At 48.2% G+C, this 19343-nt stretch overlaps 1 protein-coding gene across 6 annotated transcripts in view; it reads left to right on the forward strand.

The window, feature by feature from the left end:
* Positions 1 to 19343, forward strand: part of tead1b (TEA domain family member 1b) — a 54616-nt gene that overhangs the window by 15788 nt on the left and 19485 nt on the right. For all 6 annotated transcript variants that reach the window (XM_064336854.1, XM_064336853.1, XM_064336855.1 and 3 more), the window contains exon 3: positions 3387 to 3610. In XM_064336854.1, the coding sequence (XP_064192924.1) occupies positions 3409 to 3610 (202 nt within the window). In that variant the 5' untranslated portion in view covers positions 3387 to 3408. The remainder of the gene's footprint in view (positions 1 to 3386; positions 3611 to 19343) is intronic.

Here is a 19343-nt window from a genome sequence, read left to right on the forward strand (position 1 = left end):
CTTGCTGCGCTGTGTAATGTGGCAGCAGGTTTTATTTACTGCTGAACAGTACAGGGAGCGGAGGGGGGGGGGTTGACCTTTTTAATGTTCTGATGCTGGAAAAATATGGATGATTCAGTCTGGCAGAGCTCATTGTTTCAATGTTAATTTTCGTTATGTTATTTTACGAATACAGCACATTTTTACCCCAGCGTAGCCTCCAGCTGGAGCTTGTTAAAGGATGGGTATGGGTCTGGGTCTCAGTGGAGTCAAAGCTGTTTTAGAATGAACGGTAACCCCCTGTCCCTGGAGCAGGGCTCGGACCACTGCCCTTTCTCTGACACGACACTTAGCCTCTCAGGACGCAGGGGCCCTGCGGACCCAAAATGAATAAAAAGTCCTACAAAACTTTTCTTTTCTTCTGTCCATTTGCCAGTGTGTGAAAGAACAAAAGAAAAACCAGACTATGGATTTAAAAGTGCCTTTGGCTGTATTTTTCTGTGGGGTAATGTGAGACGGCAGGCCACAGAGGTGGCAGAGACGCGTTAATATAAATGTCGCTCGCAGTCCAAACCCTCAGCTTGGCTGCAGTTGTCGGACAGGAAGTTAGCGATTAGCGGCGCGTCCCAGTGCGAGAGGCTCTGTTTCCTGACGGGCCGCGTTTCGGGGAAACCACCTGTGGAAGCGCGCCGGTGCGTCAGCTGCGTGGGCCGTCTGCCGGGAAGCGGAGCCGCGGCTCGCCAGAGCGCTCTCGGGTGTCGTCATCGCCCCGCGCCGCGAAGCCGTCCGCTCACGGTCCCGCGTCGGCTCCCACACCGGCGCGGTGAACCCAGGAAACGCACCGGCCCGCGGTTTTCTGTAAAGTAAAAAAACCCAACCCCCAAGGAGAATCAGGACGTCCCGGAGCCAAACGTGTTTATCTGAGTGAAGCTGCACAAACCTGCCCCTTAACCCCCGGAGCTTCAGTCTGTCGCAGTTACCGGAGCGGGAAGCCTATTGTTTTAGAGGCAGAAGCCGGCCAGCCCGGGCGCATTGTACGCAGAGCCGTGCTGGAAGTGATTAGCAAGGGCGGTTCATTATTCAGTTTGGAGGGAGGGAAGGAGGGAGGGAGAGAGGGAGGGAGGGGAAACCGTTTAGCGGTCGGAGTGGACATTTTCTCTCGCTCTCGTCAGCCCGCGAGCCGGGTTCTGCAGCGTCAGCAGTCATCTGAATTCAGCACGGGCTCCCTTCACTCTCTCTCTCCGGGAGTTTTTGTCTTTTCTTTTCCCCTTTTTTTTTCCCCTCCGTCCCCCTCCCCCTCTTCTGGAAGAAACGCAGGCTGCTGAGCCCGCTTTACAACGGGTCAGCCTCATGAATAGGGCCCTGCCCTGAGAGAAAGGGTGTGTGTGTGTGACAGAGCGAGAGAAAGAAAGAGAGAGACCGAGAGAGAGATACTTTTTTTTGGTCTAAGGTTGGTAGTTTTAGTGAAAGTTTTGATCCTGGTCTTGACTTGTGATGCAGTTTCCTGTGGCTTGTGCCTGATCAGAGTTAATGGGTGCGATTTAATGGGGCTTTTCTATGAGCTTGAATCGGGGCAGAATGTTTACACTGGGAACGCAGTGGAAACGGAGAAATCCCGATAAAAGTCAGGCACTGTAGCCCCTCGGGGCGGGGGGATTAAAAGGTGTATATTTTCCCCTCCCTGACAGGATTCTTGTTTTATTTAGCCTGAGCTCTGAAACGATCCCCGGTTTGCTCTGGGTGTTTTCGGACCGGGCGCCTGCTTTCATTGGGCCCTATAAACGCTTGTTGACCGACCCTCTGGCTGAATTCCCTCCGGATTTAAGAGACCTTCTGACAGCCCTGCACACTGGAGCCGGGCGGGGCGGGCGCCTTGATGAAGGGTTTAATAGCGGCGGCATGGCGCTGTTTCTGCAGTCCGCAGCTGGCTGGGATTAATGATTTAAGGGTATTCTCGCCCGAGTCCTCGGCTCACACCAGCCCCTCCATGTTAATATCCCTGCCGGGCCGTTTTATTGGCTTCGGTTGTGCTTAAATGTCGAGCTGATCTCTTAAATTCTTCTGTTACCGGTTTTATTGGAATGCCTTTTTATTATAAAGAGATTGGACCGCAAGTGTATTCATATTGTGGAAAAGGTGATTTATATAACCTGTGCTGGTTGTGTTCAGGGTTTTTCCTGCCTCAGAATGAGGCTGAGGTGGTACTTTAATCGTGATCATGTGACCAGATTTGCCACATCGTGTTAGCAATGTGAATTATCCTTTTTAACAGCCATCAATGTCCTTTTCAGACACTGTCCTTTTATCTGCCCTTACCGTTCTCCTCCTCGCAAACTCTCTTTTTAAAATAAATGGTTACTCTGTGGGCCATATCTGCAAAGTTGACAGTGGTCGCATTAGTGAAAGATTCTGTGCTTTTTAGGCAAGAACACAATGAGGTCTAGAAACGCAGATATTCAGAAGTCTTTTCTAAAGATTGCAATGGGCGATGACCCAGACTTGAACCACAACAAAGTAATTGCAGCTTTTTGTTTGAGCCCGTTGTTTTTCGGTGTTGTTTATTGATCATAAGATTTACACAGCCGTTGGTAGCATTGCGAGATTCAAAGAGAATGAAGTGCTTAATTTGAATGAGAAGTCGAAAATGAGTAAATTATAACCGAAATTGCCTGTGTGCCAAAAATTTGTTTTGTTCAGAACGCCAAAACATTATTTGGATCTTATTTTGTCCTGCTAATCCTGCTGTTTCACCTTGCTTTTGTGACAAGTGTTGCAATTAAATGATAAATTCCTTATATTTATTGTATTATTGCGAATTTGCATGTTAGCAAAAATAGTTATTTTTAGGACGTAAGTGCATTAGTATAAAATGCAGACTTAGAAAGGTCCTGCATTACAAAGACACTGCTATAGCCTGACCACTGGTTAAAGACATTAAACTGACGGGATGTCATTTAGGAAACTTTTTTGAGTATATCAGGCGTGGAGAACAACATCGTGCAGTCCACCGTCAAGGAAAAAAAGGCACATGACCCACTTTGCGTTCTTCTTGGGTAGCTTCTTTCCTGGTGTGTTGTGGACCACATTAGAGTAATGCTGCCATTGCAGTTACAAATGATAGAACTCCACTCTCCTTTCGCAATGCTTTCATTTATGTTTTTTCATGCAGGCACTGTGAAGGCGGCTCAAAATTTGATGGAGGCAGCCACCTTAGAATTCTCTATGTAGGGAAAAACCCTGATATAGCCTGATGTAATTCTGCTAGACGTTATTTTAATGAGCTGAGAGTAATGGTGAGAGGAAGAGAGAGGCAGGCTGCAGTGCCGGACGCGGCGGTGTAGTCCTGCTGGGCCGGGGCGGGTGACGCTCGGCGTGTGACCCGTGCCGCGCGCTCTCTCCCCCCGCAGCGGGCCGTGGGCCGAGGCCAGCATGGACCCCAGCAGCTGGAGCGGCAGCGAGAGCCCCGCCGAGGACATGGAGCGGCTGAGCGACTCGGCCGACAAGCCCATGGACAACGACGCCGAGGGCGTGTGGAGCCCCGACATCGAGCAGAGCTTCCAGGAGGCGCTGGCCATCTACCCGCCCTGCGGCCGCCGCAAGATCATCCTGTCCGACGAGGGCAAGATGTACGGTGAGTACCCCCCCCACTGTACCTCCAAACGCCCGAGTCATGTGGGAGTGCTGGGGTATTTCCATGCCCCCCCTCCCTCCCTTCTCCTAGTCCCCAAATGAATGCCATCAGCATGGCAGGCTCTGATGTACCGTTGCATCATATTGCAAGATGTAGTCTGTTGCTTATTTACAGGAGTTTATCTCTGGGGTGAGGGAATATTCTTTCAGTTCTTTTTCAGTTTATTCACCTTTTTTCAGGGGAATCTCTCTTTAATGCAATACATATCGCTCTGTGAGATTTCAATTGTAAGTTCCACTGTGCCAAAGAACTTTTGAATGGACCGTATATTTTAGAATAGAAGGGTGGCGTTTTTGATATAGCTCAAGGCTGCGGGAAAATGATATGATGAAAAGCACTGTGGTAGAAATTTGGATTGGAGCATTGGTGGATAAGGTGCTGGGGCTGGTCCACATTAATGCCCCACTCTAGAGCAGCAGAATGGTGGGTGAGATGCTGGGACAGACCCACAGTAATGCCCCACTCTGGAGTGGCAGAACAGCAGGAAGTGTGAGCCAGGAGCAGATGGTACTGCGGCTGCCACCAGCTGTGCCCCTCCCCCATTCCTGGCCGGGTGATGTCATGGAAAGAGGGAATATTTTCTCTCTGAGTCTCTCAGCCTGTCGGTGTCGAACCCGAGCAGAGAGGGCCCCGGGGGAGGGGAGGAGAGGGTCGGGAAGAGGGGGGTTTACAGCTGTCACATGACGCTGCTGGCCAATCCAAGCCCGCAGCGAGGCCCCGAGCTGCCGGCGCAGTGGGGTCTCGGAGCAGCGACGGGCGATCAGCGGGGAGAGACGTGGCTGCTCGCTCTGGGACTGACGCGCGGCGCTCTACCTGCTCCGCACGTTTAAATGGTCATCAGCTCCACTGCATCCCCCACAGGGATCTGTGTCCATTATGCACTTCTATAGAGAAACTCAATAACTGTCACTCAGATGAAAAGCCTACACTCTCCAGACCTGACGGAGGACAATACAGCGATGAGGTGGATCTGCACGTACCCACATTAGGAGAGAAAGGTCTGGGTTAAAAATTGAGTCCAAAAAGAAAAATACGGAACAGACTTAAGGTGCTGGAATATACTGGGGTTTACTTAGAGAGCTGGAGAACTCCCATCCTTCGGCTTATGAATTTTTAAAATAAGACTGGAAGCCTTACTCGCAAACCCAAGGTTATGTTTGAAAATAAGCCAGCCATTTTCTGAGCCTTTTGAGCCCCAAACAATCCAGTGGCCATTAGTCACTACTCTGCTCAATCTCCTGTACAGGGCCGGAGTGCTAACTGATCGTTACGGTTACAATCATGACTAGGACGAATTAGCTGGTAATGTAGCCCCGCTCAAATAGAGTTGCAGATTTAGGCTTAACCAAATAATATTATTTACTGTAACTCATACTATATTGATATCACAGTAATAATGGTAAAACTGATGGTAAAAACTGGATGAGTAAAATTGAATTCAATAAAAAGTTAAGGTTAAATGAAGATTGTATTTTTTTGCTCAGTCCCATTTGTGTGTATGTTTCTCTAGTGTTCAGTTTGTACAGTAAAGCTCAAATGGAATGAACTGGCTCTGAAGTAGTGTTTCCAAACATTGTTGAGGGTTCTGTTGCTCTGTGGACTGCTTTGTGATTGGAGGTAAAATGGCCTGCTGGTCTCTCCAGGTGCATCTATTCAGAAGCCCTCGTCTCTCGGTGAAAACATAAATTTCACCTCATCAAAAGTACATCTAATTACTGCTGGAGAATGTGTTTGGTGTTTGTCTTCGATTTGTTTTGGTTTGGTGAGTGGCCGCTTTTTCTGAATTGGAGTCGCTGTTCTAGCTGGGGCTGTTGCTCTGGCAACTTTGGTCATTCATACGGTGCTGGCTCACTTAGGCGAGCCAGTTTAGTGGCGTTTCCTTTGTGGCCTGAGGCGAATCACAAAGGGCTCCAGGAAGACGGGCGAGAGGAGGTGCGGGCCGGATTGTTTGCTGTGTGCTGGGGGACGGGGAGGCTGGCTGTAGATATTCGGAGTGGAGAGAAGGCTCTGTGAAAGCCCAAGCCAGGATGTGGGTGCTGTGGGCCACTCTCCATCTTTCACAGATGTGTGTGTGTGTGGCCTTGTAATTGAACCGATGTAATTCTGATATTAAAATCTGATATTTTGGGACCACGGTGCGCTGCTTCTCTTGTGAGCAGTGTGTTGTGATTAGTGTGATGCGAGCAATGTGCTCTGTGCTTTGATTAGTGTGATGTGAGCTGTGGGCTGTGATTAGTGTCCTGTATGCTGTGTGTTGTGATTAGTGTGATGTGTGTTGTGATTAGTGTGCTGTGAGAAGTGGGCTGTGATTAGTGTCCTGTATGCTGTGTGTTGTGATTAGTGTGATGTGAGCTGTGGGCTGTGATTAGTGTCCTGTATGCTGTGTGTTGTGATTAGTGTGCTGTGAGAAGTGGGCTGTGATTAGTGTGCTGTATGCTGTGTGTTGTGATTAGTGTGATGTGTGTTGTGATTAGTGTGCTGTGAGAAGTGGGCTGTGATCAGTGTGCTGTATGCTCTGTGCTGAGTTTGAGTTAAAGGGAAACAGCACTGTCTTTCAGTGGTGAAAGAAGGGCACGCTGAGGCACTTACTGTATTATTCATATCTCTTCTTAGGTTAGGCTGCTTAGTTCCCATGAATCATTTAACTGTATAACAACATTGACAAGCACATTTTTCAAGAATAATAGATTGAATGTGCAGCCCAGTTGTTCTTCATTCTGTCAGCCCTGTTTGAGTGTAAGCTTTTTCCCTGCCTCATCAGGATAACATGATGAGAGCTTTGAGATGATGTCTTGGACAAGGGATCCTGGAGGGCTGCAGTGTCTGCTTTTTGGGTTGTTTCAGAGCTGAAGTGCTTAATTTAGGATTCCACACGCCTTGTCTCCAAGGCCTAAATTGGCTGCCGATTGGAAAGAAAGCAGGGAGTTTGTGATCCCATCCTTAGACAGGTGTGTGCTGCAGCCTGTACCAATGGGAATACTACCACCCCCCCCCCACCTCCGATCCAATCACTTCTGTCCCAGTGTGGAATGTCCAGTCGTATTCAAAGACCTTCCTGTCAGCCACATCGAGACGAGCCCAGACAGGCAAACCTCAAACCTCCTCTCCTGTCCTTTCCTCTGTATGTACTGCCAGCTTACTTTCACTTAGCAGTTCTACACTGGAGCATCACACTGCAGGTACAGCAGCCACGGACAGCCTGTAGGTCTGGTGCGTGGTTACACTGAATCACCTCCCTGGGCCACATTGGCCAATCCTGTTGCACCCCGCTGGGCTGGTGGCCGTCGTCAGTGGAGGCACGTACCCGACTGGGGCCCATCACCGCACTGTAAGAGGCTTAGCAGGATGAGCCACTTAGCAGCCCCATGTTCTGTGCATTATGAGCTAATCTGTGATGTAATTCTCACTGCTGGTCACGTGATTGGAGCAGGGGCTTCCTGGGCTGTGCCTGGCTCCCCTGCTCAAGAGAGCTGATCCGGTGAATAAGTGTGTTGTGAACTGTGTGTATCTGTTCCTACAGCCAGGGCAGGGGTCTGTGTGCCCATTTCATGCCCTGAGTCCTGGGCATGTGCTGCTTACTCACGCCAGTGAGCTCCACATTCTGCGCTTTAAGTGGCAGAGCCATCTGTGTCCCTCCTTAAGGCAGGTATTTTACCGCGACGCGCTTACACCCAGCTCACCGGGGAGAGATTCCGTCTTTATTGCCCCGGCTGAATGCAGTTAATTAGCAACCGTCTCTATGGCAACGGCCTCCTGGCTCAAAACAGTGTCTAATACTTGCCGCTTCGCTGTGTTTACCTGGAGGACTTTTTATTTTTTGTGCTCTGAGCCTCTCTGGAGCTGGAGCTGGCGCTGTGCCGGGACTCAGAGGAGCAGCTGCCTGGGAAACAGAGCTGGGGGGGCGGGGGGGTCAGTCAGGAGGAAGTGTCACTGTCCCCCCCAGTATTATCAGATTCTTTACAGAGACTACATACAGGAGAAAAGCAACAGCAACGCACTCGCACAGACGCTGAACTCCAGTGACCGTGTGTTTGCTGTGGGAGCAGTGTTGTCTTTGGCAGTTGGCCTTTTTTCATTGGAGTTTGCTGTAGGGAGATTTCAGTTTCTGACATCATACTGGCCCTTTGTATTACCCATCATCTTAACCTGTCTGCTGATTATATTAAGTTCCGTATAATCTGTTATTGACCGATAACAGCAATATTGTGCATCCCTAGAGAAGGGTTTACATCCCCCCGTTTGTGATCTAAGGTGCTAAAAAATGAAATAATAATAATAATAATACTAATCATTGTTATTGTTATTTTTGTTATTGTTATCATATGTTTTTATAGGCTTTGTGCACCAGTGCAGGTCTACACCTTTACCCTCCTGCCTTTCATGGCGTATCCCAGGCTCCCACAGCAGTCAGGCAGCCGCTGGTGTCTGCCATCATGAATCAGCCTAAATATCACAATATGTTTTTCATGCACAGGCGAGAAGCCCAACAGGCAGTAATAATGAGGATGTGTGAAACAGCCATCTGTCTCTGGGAGCAGGGGGAGCATCATGCGCATTCTCCACAGCGTGTTGTGTACGCCCGCTTGTTACAGAAGAAAGGCAACATTTGTTTTACATCCTTACAGTTTTCACCGCAGCAATGTACTGGAGCCGTCAAGTTTGTACACACGGGAAGCATTTCCCTGTACGGCTGCACTTGCTGCCGGAGACTGTCTATTGGATAATCACATTTTTATCTACTGTAATACAAGATACATGTTTTTTTTTAGGCAGTGAACGTAAATGGCTAATTAAGGCCAAAGTAATGGATGAAGGCTTTTGTTCATTCCTGATTGCATCAATATGTGATGTCTATGAAGATGATATTTTTAAGGCGGAATACTATTTTTTGCATCGTGAGCCCCCCCCCAGGGCACTTGCTGGACCCCGGTTGAGGAAGCCTGTTTTACAGGATTAGAGTGGGCCCCGTAACACACGTCTTTGGCACAGACCGCAGGTTTTTTGTTTAACTGCATGAGCCGTCGTGGTCTTGAGTGCTTTGATGAAGAGCCATCCACCGCACAGGCGCACCGGGCGGGGCTGCCAAGTCATTACCAGGCCGGCCCCGCGTCTCCCTGCCAGCCAATCTGGAACCGGGCGCCGCTTTGCCTTCTGGGACGCCGTGGACGCCATCCCAGCCCTCCTGGCCTCAGCTGACCCTGCCTGTCTTTACCTGGCCTTCGAGCCGCAGCCTGCTTCTCCCTGGCCCTCAGCCAGCGCCCGAGAGACTGCGCAGCCCCGCCCGCGCCTGCGCAGACCGCAGGCATCGCGGGCAGCCTCGCGCTGCTCACCCGCCATCGCGCTAAGCACGTGCGAATGCTGTGTGAGAGTGTCATCTGGGAGGGACAGCTGGGGCTTGCTAGCGTTCACTGGAACTGGACTGACCTGAATTCCAGTGAACTAACTAATGGACAGTCTACCGGAGGAGATGGCGGAAATGTAGAATGGTGAAAGCGCAGCAGATCGCGTCCCTCCAGTTCCCCAATTTCCCTGTAGAAATGCTTGGTTTTTACTGCACTGAATTAAATAAGCGTTTAGATATGGCAGTTTGTTGGGGGGGAAAGGAAAGCATAATGCTTTATAAATGCAGCAAATTCTTTTCCGATAAATTCATTTCATTTGCCCCTAATTACATATCCGAGGAAGTGATGTTCAGTACATTCTTTCATGTTTATTTTTCATGTTCAGCTATATAGAGGCTTTTGGTAGCTTTTTATTAATTATGTATGTGGGGAAAAATGTATACCTGCAGTAATGTGGTGTTCTGGGTTGTGTTGAGTGATATTATAAAATTGACTGTTTTGCTTTTTTTATTTCATGAGCTATTTCTCAGTGTCCACAGCTGAAACCAGCCCAAACACACCATTGTATACCCACAAGTTTGAATATTTCTCTTCCTAATTTTCCCTTTGGTTTGTCTGGTTGTACAATACGGTTTACAAAGGGGCAGCATGTAGTTATACCTGCTTTTGACTTTTATGGGCCACCAGTTCCATTTTGTGAAAATAGAGAACTGTTCACGGCGACTATGAGCCACCCGTCGTACAGCCTCCAGGGAGTTAGTCCATCGATTAGCGCCGTGTCGGCTGCAGCCCGCTGACTGGTTCCTGGAGGTAATGTGTTAATTGCGTTGTGTCAGGAGCAGTAGCCCGTGGCTCACCACCACCCGCTCCTGCATGTGCTGACCTGTGCGAGCTTAGCGGACGTTGCCTTGACCCCGTGAGCGCTGGGCGTGTCCACGCTCCCCTGGCTGTCCTGTGCCGCGTGCCAGGGGGGCCCTCTGTGGAGTTTGGGGCGGCACGCATCACTTCCTGTGGAGGATGCAGAGCTTCACGTGTTTCCACATGTTTTTCATTGATTAGGACATGGATTTGTGCGCAGGGGTCTTGCTTTCCAGTTAGATGGCACTGTGACTAAAATAATGTAGTCTGTGCACACATTCTATGGTAATGTTTCTGATTACAATAGTATATTGAATGCTGAGGTAGTAATTGGGTAAACACAATGTAGTACGCTTTTGAGATTTATGTTTTTTTTTTTTTTTATGTGTTGGATTTTTAAGGTAGCCCCTCAGTGATCTTTTGTATTGTATCTAGAGTGATTGTGCTGTTGAGTCTGGCAGGCCTTGGTCCTCTCTGTTCTCTCCAGTGACAGTGTAGGACCAAATCCAGGAAAATATAAGATCTGTTCCTGTTGGCGATTCCTCTGCATTTCCTCTCAGGGCCATGTCCAGCCAATCAGTGGAGAGTTAGAGGTATTACCTTTTTTTCATAAGGTGGCAAAGAGCCTTCTGGCAGAGAATGGAGAAGAGCAAATAATCATTTTGTGAAAAATGACTGAGGTTGCTACCTGTTTGAAGCATTTGGCTTTGATCTGCTCTGAGACTGGCTGGCTGAAATATTTGCTCATAGGCTTACCCTTAATCATGGAATATGTGTCATTCATAAGGGTACCCATTGCTAAGGCTTTTGCTGGTTTTTCACAAATGATGACTCACAGGTTGCTTTTTGCATTCTGGCTAATCATCTACAGCAAGCAATTGCAAACTTTGGAGCGAATGGCTGTTTTAGGATTCTAGTACAATATAAGCACATTTAGGCTAGCTAGTCTGATAATGCTTAAAAGATAACATGCGCAGCAGGGTAATCAGCCTGCAAGTGCGTGTTCCTCTAAACAAAGCTTTCAGACCGCTTGTAGGCTGTCCTGAGTAACTGGTTCTTGTGTCCTGTTCGCTTTTCACTTTCACATTTCAAAACAATTTCCTCCTATTAGGAATGCCCAGTTGTATTCCGAAACCGAATCGCGGCAGCGTCCTCTGTTAGCTCTGTTAATTGACATTCAGGAGAATGGAGACAATGCATGATGTCAACCTCTATTTCTTTTCACTCCACAGAGAAAACGTCCTGTGTAGCTTGTGCAGGTGAACTGTGTGTCAAGTGACCATTGCTGATCCCCAGGTAGCGCTATGGCCAGTTACATGCTGCTCTGTGTGCTTGCTGGAGTCATGCGGCCCTGGAACTGTCTGTATTCAAAGCCGGACCTCAGGGCCAGTGGTCATGTTACCACAGGATTCTGTGTTTTTTATGGAGAACAAAAGGAGCCAAAATGCAGGGGGGAAAAATACACTGCGTTCTGTAAAGTCTTTTCTTATTTTTTATTACCAAGGGCGTTGACCCAGACTTGAACTAGAACAAAATAATTACTGCTGTTTCTTTGAGCCAATCACCTTTCGTTGTCTGACATTTGTGTTGTTTATTGATCATAATATTCACACAGCCGTTGGTAGCATGGCCTGAAGAGAAAGCGCCTAATTTCAATGGAAGTTGAAATGAGATGTCATGCTCTAGCTATCTTGCTGAACATGAGCAAATGAAAACAGAATTTCCTCCTAGGGTTTTTTTATGTTATTAGCCTATGTGGCAAAAATGTGTTTTGGTCAGAAGGGCAAACCATTATTTCTGGCTTATTTCATCCCGCTTCTGTTACAAGTGTCATAATAATATTATGAATGACACACATTTATGGTGTTATTATTGTGGTGGCCTTGTGAGTTGGCATATTATGGCAATAATAGTTTTTTTTTTAATTTCATTGCAAGGCGAATTGGTGTAATGTCCTGCCAAAAGAATTGGCAAAAGACTATCCCTCCAAAGACGCAGAATTCTGTGGGCAAGCGTGACCACTGAGGACACATCCACATTAAAACACTAAACACTAAAACAGTGTCTTAGCGGGATGAGCCAACCAGTGAGTCCATAGCTTCATGTGTTGAGGAGCGTGGGCTTGCATTAGCATGTTAGCGCCATGTCAGCAGGGTGCACGACTGTCACGCAGGGTCTGCATCAGTGTGGAATGCACTGCAGGCCACACGGACTCGGGCATGGGAAAGGAGAGACACCCTGTGAAGAACATCACTCACAAACAAAAATTGACCATCTGTCCTTTTCATTGTGTTTTTTTAAATGCATATGTTGAACAAAGTTGTGAAAATCAATAACTTTGAAGCCGCCAACAGTTCAGTTTAAGAATAATTGTGAAGGTTTGTTTGGTTTGGTTGTGAGCGGAGTGTAGTCTATTATTTTTCAATTCAGGAAATTAATTGAAATTCAATTTACATTTTTTGGGCATTCTTTAAATCATGAATTGGATTTCCTTGAATAAGTAACAGGTTATAAGAGATCAGTGTTTCATTAAAGCTTGAATAACCAAGTTGACTTTATATTATAGACTCATAAAGGTAGGCCGCATCTGCTTCGCTATGTTAGAACAAATACTCGTTGTACAGGTTTGTGCAAATTTATATTCAATGGGAATGTTTTCAAGAACATTAGTGGCCAAACTCTTCCTGAAGTACCAATGGACACATGACCCCATGTGCCTCTGTTATCATGCTAAAGGTTTGCAATGCATAGGAAAATGTCCCAGCAATGCACAAAGAAGTAACTGTATCCTTAGCTTGTGAAGAGGGAGAGGTCGTGAAAGAGCAGGAAGAGAAGGAGCATAGGGGAGACATAGGTGCACGGAGTAAGTTGACTTTTCTTCAGTCAGGTTGCGGTTCACAACCCTCGCCATTGTGATGCAGAGTGTCCTAGAGATGAAAACTAATTTAACTGATCTGTGCTGGACTGAGAGGTCATCCTGAATTGCGCTTTGGTACCTTGGCTAATCGGCGGTCCATTTACCAGTTTACCACAACGGGCGTCACCACAAGTCCAGTGGCTTAAGGAAATACGGCGCGGTCATGATTTGACTACCCCATCTACTGCCTACAGGCCGCACTCTTAAGTTCTCCATTTCAGATGGACAGTAGATCCTCCAGAGGATTGATAAATAGATTTTTGAGTCTTTCTGTGGACTGAGGTGATTCAGTCAAGGAACCGTTGCCCGTTTTCAGTCACTCCCCGGCCTCGACCTGTTGAGCAGCAGGGGCTGGAGGTTGGAGTAGGCGCCCGAACGCCCTGGGCCTTCCAACTGGCCTTGTGCACCACAGGCTGCTCTGAAAGGGACTGACCACAGCTACGACTGTAGGCTGACCGGGCTGCCACTCCTGCTGGCATTAGACACAATTAAAAAACTAACTGATGGGATGTGTGTAATTCAGGTTGCCTGTTTGGCAGGAATATACAGCAGTCATTAATCTGCTTCTTCAAGACGTTACATCACTTGATTCAGCTAGAAAAGCATCCCTCTTCCGGGTACCATCGTTAAAAGTTTAACATATCGATTTCTTTTCATGTTTGGAATGATAAAACTGTTTTTTAAAGAGCCATTCATTTTAGAAGTCAATAAAAAGGCATTAGGAGATCAGCAGTCTCATTAACAGGCTCCACCCAGGGTGTTTTTATGAAACATTTGCCCTAGTTCACTCACCGGTCATTTTTATTCAAATGTGAGTCAAAGCGTTTGCATTTGTTCTGTGAGCAAGACACTGATTTATGGATGTCAAGGAAGAGGACATGCGTCATAATGCATACTGTGTCATACCTCATAAAATAAAAGCTATTCAAACAGCCTCCCAAGTCAAGAGCTTGCTCTTAAGGCCTTAGAATGGGCCACAGTAATCTAACCAAATACCAGTTGCACGTCTTGAGCTTTTTATTTTCAGAGATCACATTTGGGACCCATTCTACAACGTAAGACTTTTTAAAAAATATGCCATGAACTGACAGCCTGTTTTAGTCATTTTGCCTTCATGATTAAGCTGTGGAATTTTCCATTCCGTAGAAGGTGCTTGTACAAACATCAGCTTCAAAAGGAAAGTGTGTTTGTATTGCATTCTCTTGGAGGCGAGAAGAAGAGTCACTTAAGGGCGCTTTCTCCCCCAGTGTGAGTGAGATTTCCAATTTCTCCGAATTCAGAGCTGTCAGGCTGTCCGTTCAGTCAATGTACACCGAAGCTGGGAGGAAACATGGGTAATTACTCCTCTTTAAGCTTGTGTCTTTGAACCAGCCTTTTCTTTAATGACTTTCTTGGCAAACCAGGATCTCTCTGGCGCGGTCGTTCAGGTGAAGGGATCGTCAGCGTTCTGCCCGCACGCTTGCTCAGCTCGTGTTGAGCGTCCTGCTGTGCGCACACAGCTTTTTTTTCCAGTCAGAAAACTTTTTAATGCTCGCTGCCTTTTTTTTTTGCCAGGCGAGGGCCAGGTCATCGCGGCCTGTGTTTCAGAGCGGCAGTTTAAAGCCTCCCGTAGTCCCACAGCTGCCAATTACATTTCCCTTCGCTCTCAGGAACAATGGAGCTTACGCAACGCGAGCTCGGGCGCAGACAACAATGAGCCGCTGCTTTCAGAGCCCAGAGCGGGGCGGCGGCGGGAAATTACCACCGCGACCGTCAGCTTACCGGAACCGCGGGTCGGACCGCGCGGCACCACCCACACCGCCGACCGTTCCTCAGCCCTTACGGGTAGGCCTGGGCAATATCCCGTCCTGGAGGCAGGGCGGCGGGGTCAGGAGCCGAGGTCAACGCGACCGAGGCGCGTTTCGGACGCGGCCTCGGCAAATTCGGCTGAACCGGCGGCTCGTGAGAATCCATCGGGGTGGGGTGGGGTGGGGTGCAGTGGGGCGCGCGAGGGGGGCGGGGGCTTTCGTATGGCGCTGCAGCATGCGAGCGCGACCGCAGCAGATGGCTGTGACTTTGGCCTTGAAGTCTTCCTGGGAGCGCGGGGGGCCACAGCCAGGGGAGCTAAGCCCTCCACAATGGGCAGCTGGCCGGCTGCAGGCCGATGTGAGGATCAGCAGATGCTTTCTTCTGTCTCTCTAAAAGGATTTCTGGGACAGAGGGGGCTGCGGCCGTGTCTCTTTGAGCGTAATCATCGCCCCTGGGGGTAGGGGGAGGGGGGTGGAGGGGGGGCGAGCCACACCTTTTCAGGGAAACACCTGCAATTGGTCTGCAGATCTGATCAGCTTAAGCCCCTGACTCCTACTCCAGTGCGATTGTTCAAACGGCCATCTGGATAAAGGGTGTGACCTTTTGTTGAAGCGTGTTTTTTTTCTTCTTCTTCTTTGTTTCTTTTTTTTTTTTGTTCTGCAGGCCAACAGGAAACACGCTGTACTAGACTGTTTTAGTTTTTGCCTGCGCGGTGGTTTGTGAAACACGCTCATGCAGTCTTGGGAGAAATTTAAACTCTTAATTTCACGGTTTAACTATTTATGAGCACATATCCAGTGTGTTCTTGTTTTATCTTGTTAGAGGTGGAAATAGTAAAATGAGCTCACCTGTACAGCTTCCAAGCCACATGTCCCCAGCTTTGTGTCGGTACAGAATGTTTTCTCCTCCTGGAAAGCTGCGTTTCCCAGGACACCGTTGTTTTGGGGGAGGCGAGGGCTTCCTGCCTGCCCCCCCTCCCCTCACCCAGGGACCTCATGATGAAAGTGTGTATTGTTGGTTTTGTGCTTGTGATGCAAATGTGATCCTGGGACCCTTGAGTCATCAATCATGCAGGGCAGGAGAGACAGCTCTGCCCCATTGCGTTCTGGGAAGGCAAAAGGAATGGAAGGATTTAGGGCTGTTGTATTTGTGTAACTGCTGTAATTGTGCACACAGACACACACACACACACACTCGCATACACACGCACTCACAATAAAGCCATATAGACTAACAAGGTGGTTGCAAGTCAAGTTATCAACTGAGTTTGAGAGTCTTGAAGAGTCTTGTGGCTGCGCGTAGGTGTTTCACTGAGTCCTGTGGCTAATTCTAGGCTTTTAAGTGAGTCCTTTGTGGCTGATCCTTGGCTTTTAAGTGAGTCCTCTGTGGCTGATCCTTGGCATTTAAGTGAGTCCTCTGTGGCTGATCCTTGGCATTTGAGTGAGTCCTGTGTGGCAGATCCTATGCTTTTGAGTGAGTTTTTTGTGGCTGATCCTAGGCTTTGAGTGAGTACTGTCTGCTGATCCTAGGCTTTTGAGTGAGTCCTGTGTGGCAGATCCTATGCTTCTTTTGTGGCTGATCTTAGGCATTTGAGTGAGTTTTGTGGCTGATCTTGTAGTGAAGGAATGCTGACTGCCGGTAATGTTTAGTCATTTTCCGGTTTCCACAAAGGCTCTTTTCCCAAAGATAGAATTACATTACAAATCATCGGACAGCCACGTGTACAAACAATGATACTGCCTGCATTACTGTAACTGTAGGATGTGAAATGCAAGGGAAGGAATTCGCTTTTTACTTCTGTCTTGTGCTTTTATAGATTTAATTAAGTCAGGCTCGGGCCAAACTGAATCTGTGGCTTTATGATGAACGACACATACGTTTCAGCGTAATGAGAATTAATGATGGATGTTTGTGTTGAGGGAGGAGGGAGGATGGCTTTTAAATCGCCATTTCCAGCTAAACGCAGGGCAGAGAAGCACCGAGCGGTGCGGCCACATGAAGGGAGAATGGCGTGTGTGCGGATCGCCGCTCTGCCAGCGCGCCCCGCAGTGACATCATCCCGAGCCGCGGACCCAGATGTGCCTGCGGTCGTTCCCCCGCTCAAAAAGGAAAAACGGAAAGCGCCGCTGTGGGAAATTAGCCTCGACAGAAGAAGGTTGTTATTTATTTCATTTGGTCTTAAGTAGACAAAAAGACTGCTGGTAAGCGTCGTGTTATTAGCAATCAAAGGATGTAACCAAGGCAGTTAAGACGTTTAATGCGCCATAGCCTAAGCAGTGTTCATCACGTGTGCCTGTGGGGCTTTTGGAGTGAATCATATTAACATTAAAAATGGCACTTGAGATGATGCTAATTTATTATGCCTCAGGGTGCTGAATTAATTGCAGTTTTATGCCTTTTTTTATGTATGATTTGAGTGATGATGTAGCAGACGCACGGAGCTCAATGGCTCTTTTCTTCTCAGACGGGAGCCTCTGATAATGAGCGGCGGATTGAAGTTTGAAGGGTCCTCCTCTGCACCCCGTTACTCTGCATACCGGGGGCTGCACCGCCCGGCCCAAGTCGGGGCGGGGTCATCGCAGGTCAGGGCGGGGTCAGGGCGGGTCACATGGCAGGGTTCGTGTTCTAAGGACACACTGGCCATCGGGGCCATCGATCAGCTCCCGCTCACATCAGACCCCATGGGAGAGCGCAGTCAGTGGCCATCGGACACGGCTGTCACTCACACGCCCCGGCAACCTAAGACCCGCCCACGGTTCCTATCATCGTCAGTGCAGTGGCAGGCCCTAAGGGTTTTTGTAAATTTGTTTTATTTATTTATTTTTTTGGTTATTGCCTCGCTTGCCTTAAATTGATGGTGTGATTTCATAAGGCAAAAAAATCGTCACCTTGACTAGATTTACATTCTGGAACAGAATATAAAAAACTCTGAGGTGTAAAAGTGATAATTTAACTGCAGCTTGTTCTAACATTCAGACTTTGATTGGGCCTATAAGGCATGGTTTTTTATAGAAACATAGTGAGTCTGGCACTGTTGTATTCAAATATTATTAAAATGGTCATTTGAAAAATCCCTCACTGCAGCGGTTTGGGGAACCCTGAGAAAGAACCAATAAAAGGAGCAGGAAATGATCTCTAATTAGAGAATAAAACTCTGACCAGTAGCACTAATTAAACCTCAGGCTGCTCAGTGAAGCCTTAATGGAACACCGAGGCTATGCCAAGGGAAACTGCTGTAAAAGAGCCGGGATTTTTCCAGAGAGGGGAGGGGCCGGCGGGCCGAGCAGCTGTGTAAACCCAGGACCGCTGGGGGAGGGGGCCGGGGCAGTCGGGTTCACCATACCCAAATCCTGTTCACAGACTCTCTGGGTGCTGGTCCAAACCTGCTCCCTGTAGAACGAGCACTGGCCCAGGAGAATATTTTTGGGATTGGTGATCTGTGTACTGAACAAGCAGTGCCCTTGTGCCTCTTCAGTCAGAAGCCCGAGCTTCCCCTCTCAAGAACAGGGAAAGGAAGGGACTGTTTGTTTTGGGGGAGGGAGGTGATCTGGCACCACAGAGGAGGGGTGGGGCCATTTTTGGGCTTCTTCACAGGGACGAGGTTTGGGGCACCCGACTGTATTAGTGACTGAATTAGCAATGAGCTGCTTTTGGGCCAGTTCTGGGTGACGCACGCCCCCAGGACCTCTCAGGGTCGCTAAGGATCAGGGGAGCCCCTGCTCTTGGCCTGTCTGCAGCATCTGTGTTTCCAGGGGTCATAAATATGTAATCCTGTTCCTGCGGTTTTGAGTGACCACAGGAGAACTTGCTGACTCACTCACTCACTGACTCACTCATTCACTCAGTCACCCACCTGCTCTCCATCCCTCCTCCCCTCCCTTTTTTATCTCCCTTTCAAACGGACCGCACATGCTCACCATTGCCCTGCGCACTGTGACTCACCCGTCCAGCTCTGTCACCGGCCCACGTGCCGCTGCCGGGAAACGGGGAGGGGGGGGCTTTGTGTGGGAGGGGCCCCAACCGTTCTCATAGGCCACTCCTTATATGGGAGGTCTGACCCAGCGGGAGGCGAGTGCTGAGAGATGGCAGTGGAAATCGGGGTGAGGAGGTCACGGCAGTGACTACAGGTCTGCTCACTCCCTCCATTACCCAGCATGCACTGGGGCCTCATCATAATGCCACAGGCCCAGCCTGTTTAAAGTGTGCGTGTGGGCAGGCGCGGTGTTTCTCTGACCGTGTGGTGCTGGCTTTCACTGAACACGCCACTCTGAACACGTGCCGAGTCATTAAAAAACACAACTATTTCTGCCCTGTGCTTTGTTTTCAGTGGATTAACAGGATTTTATTAAATTAAAGGGAAATTAAAAGGGATATTATTACATAGCCAATATTTTTTTTCCTTTATTTAATTCCTTTCCAGGATTTACACTAGGCCTGGTTAGAGTGATTTAAAATTGAAAACCATTCCCTATTTATGAATTTCTTAAAGGGTGTGGAGGGAAAAAAAACATTAACAGCATTTATTTGTCTGTTTCATGTGGTTAAAGCTTATGAAATGTGCTTTTCTAAACAAATTAAAGCACCGAATGATTATTGCCAAGAAAGTTTGTACAAGTCGCGTGAGGAACAGTGTGCCGTTTCCCAGCTTCCCTTTTTAGGCAGATGCTGTAATAAGGACTTTGGAAGTGCCGGAATTTCCCCTGAAATAAAACTCACGCTGATCACTTTATGCGAGTCAAAAGTGGGCCCTCTCACAAACAGCGGAGGG

The sequence above is a fragment of the Anguilla rostrata genome, chromosome 5 (assembly GCF_018555375.3).
Source record: "Anguilla rostrata isolate EN2019 chromosome 5, ASM1855537v3, whole genome shotgun sequence".
Taxonomy (NCBI): Eukaryota; Metazoa; Chordata; class Actinopteri; order Anguilliformes; family Anguillidae; genus Anguilla; species Anguilla rostrata.